The sequence below is a fragment of the Terrapene carolina genome, unplaced genomic scaffold (genome assembly GCF_002925995.2).
Source record: "Terrapene carolina triunguis isolate 2854851 unplaced genomic scaffold, T_m_triunguis-2.0 Scaffold58, whole genome shotgun sequence".
NCBI lineage: Eukaryota > Metazoa > Chordata > Testudines > Emydidae > Terrapene > Terrapene triunguis.
The window spans coordinates 43,058,137-43,070,825 of NW_020664409.1; the positions used below are offsets into that span (position 1 = coordinate 43,058,137).

Sequence of the window (12,689 nt, forward strand, 5' to 3'; positions counted from 1 at the left end):
ACCCCCTCCTGCACCCACCCCCTGCCCCAGCCCAGAGCCTGCACCCAGCACCCAAACTCCATCCCAGAGCCTGCACTCTGCACCCCTCCTGCACCCTAATCCCCAGCCCAGGGCCTGCACCCCAGACCTCCTCCCCCCACCCAAACTCCCTCCCAGAGCCTTAGGCAGGTGGGGAGTGGAGTTTGGGGGGTGAGGGGGGCGGGTTCTGGGCACCACCAAAATTTCTACAAACCTGCCACCCATGCCTGCACCAATGGAAGAGATTTTTCTCAGTGGGGTAGGAGCACCACCTTCCTGAAAAAAGTTTGGTTCTGTCAATGGAAGCATTCTTCCATCAAACACAACTGCATCTACACTGGGGGTTAGACCAAGCCTAAGATAGGAGTAGTCACAAGGGTGGAGGGGGGATGTCACAGAGGCCTGGCATGGGGAGAAAGGTGGGGTGTCATACCGAGCCCCTGGCATGGAGGAAAAGGGTTACAAGAAGTCCTTGAAAGAGGGGGATGGGAAACTTGTGGGGGAAAATGAAGGGATACAAGGAGCCCCTCGTGTGTGCAAAGCATTTGGCTGACAGAAGTAAAGTGTGCAGCCCTCTAGTCCAGTGGTTCTCAACCTATTTATCGTTGTGGGCTGCATATGTGGCCCACAAAGTGTTAGCTGGGCCGCAGGTTGAGAACTACCTAATTCCCCCCTCCCCAAACCCCTATGCTCAGCGCCCTCTGCCCAGAGACCCCTCCACAGAGTGGGGCCAGGAGCAGAGAGCTGGGTGTGGGGCAGGGACACCAACCGCGGACCCTGCTGCACGGGGACCCCAACCCTCGCTGTTTGGGGCCGAGGGGCAGCCAGGACGCCAACCCCGGACCATGCACCCCCTGTGCAGGGCTGGGTGGCAGCCGGCTGCCCCGGACCCCGCTGCAGGGGGCCAGGCGGCAGCCAGGACCCTGACCCTGGACCCTGCTGGGACCCTGTTGTGTGGGGCCGGGCAGCGGGCGGCTGTCTGGAGCCCACCGCTCGCAGGGGAGCCAGGAGCCTGCCCTGCGGCAGGGCAGCCGGGAGCCCATGGCCTTTATTAGCACACAGCTGAGCTGGGCCGCAGCTGTGTGCTAATTGGGCTGCATGTGGCCCGTGGGTTGAGAACCGCTGAAATAAAGGGTCTGGAAATGGCCAGTAGGGGATAGGCAGGCGGTCGCTGTCTGCTGCAGGCAGCCCAGGGCACACTGCAGCCTGGAGTATGCTCATCCCCCCCGGAGGAGACAAATAGCAGTGGCTAGTGGGGAGGGACGTGCCCCCACATTTCTCCAGACAGACACCCAGAGGCAAGGAAGCAGCGCTCCCCGTGGCGACAGCACTCTCAGTAATCCCCTTCCCTTTCCTCTCCCCACCCCATCCCCTTTCTTCTCCACACTGTCCCTGTTCCATTCCCCCATCCTACTTCATCCCTCTTCTTTCCCCACTGCCTCTTCCGCCACCACCCTCTTGCCCTGCCCCCACACAGGCACTCACCAGCTGTCCAGAAACGGGACACAGCACACATAGAAGATGACGGTGATGGGCACTAGGACACAGGAGGCAGCGTCTTGGAGCTCCCTGCCAGCCTAAGCTGAGGAGAGGGACAGAGGGAGCCTCTTCCCTCCCTGACAGCTAAGCAGAGTGGCAGAGAAATCGGGGGATGGAGGAGCTGGGGGGTGGGAGGGAAAGGGGCAATGCCTGCTCAAGCTACAGCCAGCACGGGTTCCCGGGATATCTGGATTTTTAGCGTCCGGTCACCAGTGTTAACCAATACCTGGCAGTGTGTTCCTGCAGCGCGGGGACACAGAGACAGGAAGGAGCAGGTTGCCAACTGAGCTCCTTCCAAGCCACAGGGGACTGCTTGGCCTTTCCTGCTGGCAGGAGCACTCCAGCAGGGCTGCATGAGCAAGCTCCTCCTCACCCGGCTCTAGCCCTGGCTTCAGCCCCAGCCCCTGCCTGACCAGATCGGCAAACTTTTAATTATTTTTAGCACACAGCTGCAGTGCTGGGCTGCAACTGTGTGCTAATTGGGCCGCATGTGACCCATGGGCCATGTGTTGAGAACCGCTGCTCTAGTCTTATTTCTTCATTAACCAACTCAGCAGTTGACTCAGCAAAAAGTGCAATGCAACAAGTTCCCAACATCGCATTAAACTAACATACAGATGTACACAATAATCCAAAATTCAACTTGAAATAAAGGGATTCTGTTCAATAAATACTTGGTTCACAATCAACTTTGCTGTCCCAGGAATGGAAGTAACTAACCTCTCGTGCCATTAGGCCCAGTGTCTCTGCTGGATACCTTTCTATTATTTGCAGGAGCCTAGGAAATTTTAGCCTGGCATCTCTGGAATTCAGTTTTAAAGCCTTTATCATTTTCTCCACTACAATGGCTGGGAATGTCTGCAGATCCAGAGCACTGACATCTGTCAAGAAACATTAAACAAAAATTATCAGAAACACCATCTTTTTTTCATCCCTTTGATCTAAAACATTCATCTTTACTTTTAATTGTATTATCTGCTTTCTTGGTGCTCTGTAGGGAATTTTAACGTTTTTTGTTTTTTACTTTGTTCTGTTTCCCATTTGAAGACTTGTTTGAACTGCACACACCACTAGTACGTGTATTCTTGGACTGTAAGCATTAGCTTTTATCAGGAAGCTGCATCATCACTAGTATCTTTCCCATTTTATACACAGCATTGTCGTGGTCTGGGAATGAACAAGAGGAGCAGCTGCTGGATAGGATGCATATCCCACCAGTAAGATGGAGACCTCATAACTCACTAATGGTGAAGCCAGAAGCAGCTGTCAGAAAGAACAAAAAGGATGTAAATAACATTGAAGTTGAGGACAATCTGTTTACATTTAAATTCAAGCCATATAACCTGCTGGGATTTCAGGAGCAGGGTGAAACCTGATGTATTTTAGGTAAATCCTCCACAACAGGAGTTACTCGCTTGGTATTAAACACCACCTCTTGTAAATTCTTCCATGTACAAGAATATTTTCTTTTTAAATTTTAAATGGCCCACCTCTAGCCCCCGCATTTGACTGCTCTCTATTGGCACTCTCCCATCTGAAATTTGCATAACAGCAGGATGAGAAAAATATTTTAATTTCTGACTCACCAGATGAACCTTCTTCCTCTTTACGGAGATGCTTGTCACAGAAATCAACCAAAGTCATGTAAGCATCTATGACTCCAGTCAGGTCTACATGCTCCACAGAGTGAGACTGCACCTCTTCTTCAGCCTTCCTCACTGCAGTGCTGAAGTACTGGAAAGCCTTCTTGTTCAGACCTGCTATCACCTGAAATTCAACCATAAGTGGAAGCCACAATAACAAGGAGAGTTCAGCAGATAGTTCATGGTGAATATTCAACAAATTTAGTTTCTTTTTCTGTTTGCAAATGAAGACTGAGCATGTATTTATCAAATACTTTATGTGAACAGTTCTTGATCTGTAGATCATTCTTGGTTGCAAGTATTCAATATTTGAAATTTGAGCTGTAATGGATACACAGATCATATGGTATTAGTTCTGTTCCCTGTCTGGATAGGCATAAATCTTAGATTGGGACTTCCAATGCAAGTCACATTTACTAGTTTAAAATTCACTTTCTGTGAACATTCTCTACAATTTGGTATTTCCAAGCCAGTAAACTCATTCAATAGACTATTTGCAAACAGTTAACGTGAAAGAGACACAAACACAGTTGAAGAAAATTAAGTTTTTAGTTTGAATGAATGTTCATGAGAATAAGTGGGGGATTTTTGTTTGTTTTGTTAAAAAGCTCTTTGCCTAGCTCTAGATTTAAACCTTTATTTATATACAAATTGTGTTTTTTTCCTGTTATGAGAATTGAGGCACAGTGTGGTCATCCCAGATTTCTCTAGTACAATGTACTTAATGGATGAAATAATTTACAAAGCATTTTAACAAAGAAACTTACATAAACTCTGCATACAGATTCCGTCATTTACCAATGCTACCACCTCCTTGGCAGAAATGTGCCAGCTGTTTAGCAGTATTCAGCAATACCACCCAACAGTTTAGGAACAGCAAGTGAAAAATACTGTATCCAATATAATCTACACTGTGAATTTTTTTGGGACAGTCCCAGGATATAATCCTTTTGGCTAGAAGCAGGAGGGAGGATTAATATGATAACAGGCATCTCCTTAAAAATCACTTCCTAGAACTGTATTTCGTGATATATCCCATTATCTTGGAAACTCAACAACTCATGGAAAACTTGGTTTTCTAGAGCTATGCTTGTAGCAAAATGATTCATATTACCTTAAATGAAAGAGCAGACTGCGGCCAGGGACAGAAGCTTGGCTCAGCAACTTGACTGACCTGGCAGCTCAGAGCAGGTAACATTTTGGAGAACAGGGACTTACTTCAGGCAAATTTGAAAAGACTTGGTCTAACTTTTTAAAAACATTTGATTAATCCCTAGTGGATGGAAACCGAGAGGTCACTCTCCTTTCTCTGCCCTACCCCCACTTCCTTTCTTTCCTTTCCCTCCCTTTCCATTCTTTCGTCTTTTCTGTTCTTCCCTTATTTGTTTGCGGGGAGGGAGGGAATCAAAATATAAACAAAAAAACCCACATTGTGAATTTTATGTAGGCAAAGGGAAATTATTGAAGTTGGAATTTGGTCAGGAGACAAGTGTGAACACCCTTAGGTCTTGCAGAAGGTACCATGTTATCTCAATTTGTCTCATCCAGAAGGCAGTACAGTGCCTTCTAGTACCATGCTGGGACACTGGTTAAATACTGACTCAGAGGGAACAGAATCATCCACAAAATTATGGACACCACTTCCTGCAGTATCTTTCTGGAGGTCTCTCAAGTAAGTCTGATCTTTCTTAGTTTTTAAGGATCACAGTGAAAGGTGGTATAGAAGAGATTTCGTGCTCACTTTTCAACTGCTCATTATAAAGAATGTTGTCATTCATTCTGGTAGAGTAACTAGCACAATAATTTTTAACTTCATTTATGAAATAATTATACTAATTTTTGTCCTTGTTGTATTGACACTGTTCATTTACAGATTGTACTGGCTCCTAGAGAGACAAGTAACAGTGTTTGTTCATTCTGACTGTAGCTACTCCCAAGGCTCCTAAGAGAGGGTAGCTATCAAGATCAGCAGATATAAATTGATATACGCAGTCTAACTCTCCATTCGGATCCCTTTGAAAGACGTAAGTTCAGTTCTGGGGCATCCTGAACAACTCTGAATATATACATTTGAAGATCTGGTAGGGTCTCCAATTGTGTGCTCTTTATATTGTACTCCTGCTCAATTAAGGCAAAGGACAATGGGACAAATTTTACTTTTTTTTTTTTTTTTTTTAAACTCCTAGCTATGGCTGATCATTAAAATGACTAAACAATTATTAAAATAAATAGAAAATTAGCTATATTAATTTTAGGAAGTGACTATCTTCATGGGAGATTCATGCGACCAGCCCTGCCTGATGTTAGCATGGATATCAAAGAGCACCACCCATCCAACTATCAGGCTGGCCTCTGCTCCCACACTCTTCTTGCCCTTGAGCATGCACATGCTCTCGGACAAACGTCCTCCCTCCATGTAAGATGTCGGTAGGGACAAACACTAGCACAATCCTGGAGGCTCTGGACACAGCAGATTCAAAACCTGCTTCCACAAGTTTTACTTTACCATCTTGGTGGCAGTTCGGGGCCTGGAACCTCCTCTCCAGCAGTGAGTGGGAGGGGGACTGTCCAGCGGCAGGAGCCCATGACTGACCAAGCAGGGTCCAGGTCACACTAACAGCAGCTGCAGCACTACTCTCACAGCTGCAGCTCATTGGAGAAATCAGTGCTAGCAGCAGAGAGTACTAGCATGGGTTTACTGTAGTAACATGGGCTTAATGTAACTGAGTTAATGAAGTATATTAGCCATCTACACCAATGAGTAAGAAGCTCCTTTCCCTTCTCATTTACCTTCTCAGAATTTTCAGGCCTCTCTCCAGAAAGCATCACGACTTTTCTAGCTTTTTCTTCCTCAATTTTTTCAAGACATCCTGGATCTTTGCTAAGGGCACTGGCCAAAATATGGTAAGTGGTACCCAACAGAAGATTTTGGTTGCGGAAGGCCACTATGTTCTTACTCAGGTAGTCAGATTTGCTCTCATCTGTTGGAATTCAGAAACAAAGTTGATAATTTGGCAGTAAAATGGATTCCCATTACAAATAGGAAGAGAATCCATAGCATGGGTTCTGCATCAATGGAGTCTGAATAGATAACACTATTACCCAGTAAAGAGATGGTTTTCAACACAGTGAGCATTTGTTCAGGACTATTCTGGCTCTGACTGCGACTATGGCTAAAGCGGCAATAGCTGTGATTCCATCTCAAGAGCCAGTCTTCTCTGGTTTTAGACTCTCTGTGCAGATCCTTCAGAAGCTTCATGGCAACTGAGAAGCTGTTCTACATTAACAGATCAAAATGGGAATTTTCAATAATGCATTAGAAGAAGGGGAAATAAAAAACTACTGTTTGCAGCAAATGAAAAGATCCAAGGATTTTGCAAGAGCCATTACGGGATTCACAAAGTATAACAGGAAAGATCCCAGAAATTCCAGCAAAGTGTGAGGGGCTCCCCTGCCAGGTGGGCTCGGTGTGAAAAACAGGCGTGCGCTAATGGAAGTATTTGATAAAAATAAAAAAATAAACAAACAATCTAGCTCCAGTCATTTTTAACTCATATCCTACTTAAAATACAGAGGTCCCCATGTCAACATTTTCCAACTTAGTATCTAAAATTAGGTCTCTAAATCTATCTTTAGACCCATTAATAAGTGGTTTGACTTTCAGAGGTACTGAATACCCATAACTCCCACTGATCTCAATGGAGACTTTGGGTATTCAGCACTTCTGAGGAACAGGTCACTTAGGGTTAGATTCAGAAAGGGGTTTAGGTGCCTAACTTGTACTTTTGGTGCCTAAATCCCAGGATCAGACACCACTAGTATTAACAAAACTCCCACAGCTCAACTGCCGCTGAATCCTGTAGATGTAACTCACTTGGTGCATAATTTTTTGCAGTAAAAGTTCCCTAGGCACCTATGTTTCTGCCTCTGTGTACGTGAACCTCTGCTCCATTCTAGACATCTGGACACCTAAGCCCCAGTGTGATGCACAACCTGGGGAAAGACAGGTGTTCCTCCACTTAACTTGCATACAGGGCCTAAGCTGGTAAGCAGGCTCAGAGCTTGCCTGCTGGATTCGGCCCCACAGGTAAGCTCACACAAAACAGACAATGGGACGTAGCTCAGTCTTTATGATATTCATGTGGAACATGGAAAACCGGTTCAAGGGATCGGCAAGTGAGGGCCCCAATCACTAAGTACGGAATATTCTGATGTGGCCCTCCCTCAGTCTCTCCTGTAGAAGCAGTTCCATTGTGGATAAATAATTAAAGAGTCATTAGGCTGGAAAGCGAGAGAGAGCCTGGTGGTTTGAGCACTCAACCAGGTTGTGGGAGTCCCAGGATCCAGTCTCCCTGCTCTAATGACTAATTATTTTTCCAGAGAGGAAAAGCTTCAAAAGGAAAGACTGTCGGAGCCCCATATAAGAATATCCCATAGCCCAATGGTTAAGGCACTTGCCTGAGAGGTGGTGGCAGATCCCTGTTCAGATCCCTTCTTCCCCTCAAGAGTGGGGGGGTGGGGGAGAGCTTGAACCCAGGGTCAGCCACATCCCAGGTGAGTGCTCTAACCACAGGGCTAAAAGTTATGAGAGCCTCTCCTCCTCCCCCCACACCTGGTGTCTTGCAAAAATGACATAGGTGGCTAACTCCAATAGAGGGTTTGCAGCTGAGACTCCCAAGGAGAGGAAGGCACCTCCCAGCAGTCCAGACTTAGATACTCTACTCCCTGAAAGGGCCGGGGTTTAAGACACTCCCCCTTTGCCTTAGCATCTCCCATTGGCTAGCTTAGGCAGGGAGCATCCTAGCATGCTGGCTTTCGTGAATCCTATTTTTAGGTGCCTATCTCACTCCATTCATCATATAGGATGCCTGAGAACTTAGCTCAGGCTTTGTGAATCTCAGTTATTTTCTAGGTGCCTAAAAGTTAGGCATGGTGCATGGAGTATCACAATGCCTCAGTCCCTTTGTGAATCTAGCCCCTCATTGCTAACTTTAGACAAACACTGGCCACAATATCTATTAATGTTATACAAGAAAAAACAAAGCATTTCAGTGTTAGTGAGTGGGGCAAGATAAGTGATATCGGTTCAATCTCAGTTTGGTCTGTATTGTTTTATACAGAACATTTATCTTATGCGCTAGTAAATTTACAAATCAAAGTATGTTATTAGAAATATAAATGCATTAAATTAAAGAGCTTTAAAATGTGAGACATTATGCTACTTTTTCTTGCACACACACGCCCCCCACAGGCCCACAACTATAACATTTCTGATGCTTTCTTTATTTGTTCTGGAAAGTACCAGGAACATCTGGTGAACAAAAAGAGCCTTTGGGCACATTTCCTGAAATAGCACATTTTAGAAAAGTTGTTAATTAACAGTAGTCATCTACAATTCTGTAGAAAAGGAACCAGGCATTCAAGAACATACTGTTGGGGGAAATCCTGCATTGGCAGCAGTATGACCTGGACAACCTTTTCCAGTTCTAATAGCTAAGGTTTTCTGATGAATCAAGCACTATCAGACAGTGAAGAGTCACCTGTTTCCTGGCACTCTCTATCATCTTCATTTTCATGTTAAATTTGCAGCTTCTAATCATTGAATGAATGTCTTCTTCCTGCATATCTGTTTCCATTTTGTCACCAACATCTCCCCTTCCATCCACCTCCATACTATCATCAGCCTGGATGTTAGGCAGTTTCTCCTGAATTTTTCCAAGAAAGAAACACCTGCACAATGGTGAAAGGAAATAAGACATTAACATACAGTGGGAAGCACACAGGTGATTTTAAACCTTCCTCTCCTTGATCTATATTCAATGCTGCCATATTTCCCACTGGTAAATATGGCTAAGCGACTTCAATCACGGACTGATGTCGTTTATTATTAGTGATTGTGAACCTCTTCAGTAAGGAGTAGGCATATTCAACTAATAAAATTAACAATCACAACCAGGGTGGACTGACCTAATGAGTACCCCTAGATCTTGAAATGGTGTCCCTTACACATATTTCGTTTTTTAATCCTGGCTATGGGGTTAGGATTTTTATTGGAGACTATGGAGTTTAGGTGCTAGAAAATGTCCATAATTACATTTTTACTAGAATACTACCCCAAATGTACCAAGACAAATCTATAGCCCTTGCCCTGATGCCAGCGTAACTGTAAGAAACATGTAGACTGGCTTATAAACTATAAATGCCAGCTAGAGCTGACTGAAACTTGGGATTTCCAGTTCATGGAAAATTTCAATATTTCAAAGAGCAGTGGTGAAGCTGACAAGAATCATGTCAATTTCAGTCAGCAGCCGCCAGGGTTCCCAGCCTCTGGGGGTCCAGGGCAGCCCCACTATGTGCACAGCCCTGACACTGGGAGCTGCAGAGCTTCCAGACATCTGGGCCTGCTGGCTCCAAGTCTTTCAAGTGGGTGGGTCCTGGGAGCCAGTTGACCTGGGAGCAGTCTGCATGGTGGGGCTGCCCAGAGCCATGGACCCTAGAAGCCCAGGCTCCCCAGCAGCCTGCCATGAAACCAAGCAGAGTTCCCTTGGAAACCTGCCTGTGATTCAATTAAAGTTCGTCAAACCAGAGATGCTTCTGTGACACACTTCAGGTTCAATAAATCGGCATTTCCCAATGAAACTGTTTCACTGGAAAAATCCTGAGCAGCTCTAGCACGAGCCTATATTTCATGTCAAACTTTGACCCAACTGCAAACCCTATTTAGGTTTGCGTAAGTGCCCTTTAAGATTTGTATTACAGTCATGCCCTGAGACACCAGTCACTATCAAGGGACCCACTGAGATATCCTTACTCACAGTGACTAGTACCTTACTCCATAAGTAGGCTCATCAACTTCAATGGGACTGCTTACCATGTAAACTGTTATTAAATGGGAGTCTGGGTATCACGGTGTGGCTCTGTGCTAGGTGCTGTATAAACACCATAGAAATACAGTACCTATCCCAAGGAGCCTTATAGCCTAATTTAAGAGAAGATACAAGTGGGTATCTTAATAGCCCACCGCAAGCTTTCAGCAGTCTGGCAACTCTCCAAAGCTTGTAAGTTTTGGGGCTTTCCTGAAGGATAAAATATGAAATGTGTTTTGGTTCACCTCTAACCTAAGTAAGCTCCTTTGCACAGGAGGTTTTGGCTCCTCGCTGAACAAAACACTGCCAAGCCTGCTGAGACTCCATAATCAGCAAATTTTAAAGGTGCTTATTTGGCTGAGAGAGAGGTAATGATGAAGACTGAGCCCTGGTCTACACTACGGGGTTAGGTCGAATTTAGCTGCTTTATGTCGATTTGAAAATGAATGCGTCCACACAACCAACCCCGTTCCGTCGACTTAAAGGGCTCTTAAAATCGACTTCTGTACTCCTCCACGGCGAGGGGAGTAGCGCTAAAATTGACCTTGCTGGGTCGAATTTGGGGTAGTGTGGGCGCAAATCGACGGTATTGGCCTCCGGGAGCTATCCCAGAGTGGTCCATTGTGACCGCTCTGGACAGCACTTTGAACTCCGATGCACTAGCCAGGTACACAGGAAAAGCCCTGGGAACGTTTGAATTTCATTTCCTGTTTGGTGAGCGTGGCGAACTCAGCAGCACAGGTGACCATGCAGTCCCCCCAGAATCGTAGACCGTAGAATGTTTTTATGCTCCCCCTATCATCCCTGTCCCTGAGGTTATCGCAGATTAGAAGGCGAAGAAAACGCACTTGTGATGACATGTTTTCCGAGCTCATGCAGTCCTCCCGCACTGATAGGGCACAGCTTAATGCATGGAGGCATTCAGTGGCAGAGGCCAGGAAAGAATTAAGTGAGCGCAAAGAGCAGAGGCAGGATGCGATGCTGAGGCTAATGGGGGAGCAAACGGACATAATGAAGTGTCTATTGGAGCTGCAGGAAAGCCAACAAGAGCACAGACCCCTGCTGCATCCACTGTATAACTGCCTGCCCTCCTCCCCACGTTCCATAGCCTCCTCCCCCAGATGCCCAAGAACGCGGGGCGGAGGGGGTGGTGGTTGGGGAGAACGACACGCTCCGGGCACCCAGCCACTCCACTCCAGAGGATGGCCCATGCAACAGAAGGCTGTAATTCAAACAGTTTGATTTTTAGTGTGGCTACAATAAGCAATGTGGCCTTATCCATCCCTCCTCCCCTACCCCACCTGGGCTACCTTGTCTGTTATCTCTTGTTTTTTTTAATTAATAAAGAATGTATGGTTTCAAAACAATAGTTACTTTATTTCGAAGAGGGGAGGGTGGTTGGCTTACAGGGAATTAAAATCAACAAAGGGGGCAGGTTTGCATCAAGGAGAAACACACAAAACTGTCACACCGAAGCCTGGCCAGTCACGAAACTGGTTTTCAAAGCCTCTCTGATGTGCTGCGCGCATTGCTGTGCACTTCTAATCGCCCTGGTGTCTGGCTGCTCAAAATCGGATGCCAGGCGATTTGCCTCAACCTCCCACCCCGCCATAAACATCTCCCCCTTACTCTCACAGATATTATGGAGCACACAGCAAGCAGCAATAACAATGGGAATGTTGGTTGCGCTGAGGTCTGACCTAGTCAGCAAACAGCGCCAGCGAGCTTTTAAATGTCCAAAGGCACATTCTGCCACCATTCTGCACTTGCTCAGCCTATAGTTAAACTGCTTCTTACTACTGTCCAGGCTTCATGAGCCATGGGAGCAAGGGGCAGGCTGGGATAGGTGCAACTGCGCGGTGCTTCTAGCTGGGAGAGCAGCCTGAGGCAGAAGCCTCCAGCTTGCATGATATTCCAGACAGGACTGAATCTCCATGAGACGAAACTTAAAGAAGAGAATGGGAGTCTCTGGCTCCCATTCCGTGCTCTAAGAGGAGAATAGCCATGTCTGTCCAGGCGCCCCTGATCGACCTCACCAAGGCCTGCCAGGAGCACCCAGGAGACGTACAACAGCTATCAGTCCTACTGCACCGTCTGCCACAAAGGCAAGGAGCTGCTGCTGTGTAGCAATGCAGTACCGCGTCTGCCAGCAGCACCCAGGAGATGTACGGTGACGGTGAGCTGAGCAGGCTCCATGCTTGCCGTGGTATGGCGTCTGCACGAGTAACCCAGGAAAAAAGGCGCACAATGATTATCTGCCGTTGCTTTCATGGAGGGAGGGAGGGAGGAGGGCCTGACGACATGTACCCAAAACCACCCACGACAATGTTTTTGCCCCATCAGGCATTGGGAGCTTAATCCAGAATTCCAATGGGCAGTGGAGACTGCGGGAACTGTGGGATAGCTACCCACAGTGCACTGCTCTGTAAGTCGATGCTAACCACGGTAGTGAGGACGCACTCCGCCGACTTAATGCGCTTCGTGTGGACATACGCAATCGACTGTATAAAATCGGTTTCTAAAAATCGACTTCTATAAAATCGACCTAATTTCATAGTGTAGACATACCCTGAGGAAAGGAGTGTGATCTGAAGTTGCATTGAGAGAAAGTAGAGGATGTGAA

General features: G+C 46.4%; 1 protein-coding gene across 1 annotated transcript in view; it reads right to left on the minus strand.

The window, feature by feature from the left end:
• Positions 1-12,689, minus strand: part of PRKDC (protein kinase, DNA-activated, catalytic subunit) — a 144,685-nt gene that overhangs the window by 18,054 nt on the left and 113,942 nt on the right. The window contains exons 60-64 of the mRNA XM_026659498.2: positions 8,741-8,930; positions 6,303-6,477; positions 5,991-6,181; positions 3,144-3,324; positions 2,278-2,438 (exon numbers count right to left, since the gene is read on the minus strand). Of these exons, the coding sequence (XP_026515283.1) occupies positions 2,278-2,438; positions 3,144-3,324; positions 5,991-6,181; positions 6,303-6,477; positions 8,741-8,930 (898 nt within the window). The remainder of the gene's footprint in view (positions 1-2,277; positions 2,439-3,143; positions 3,325-5,990; positions 6,182-6,302; positions 6,478-8,740; positions 8,931-12,689) is intronic.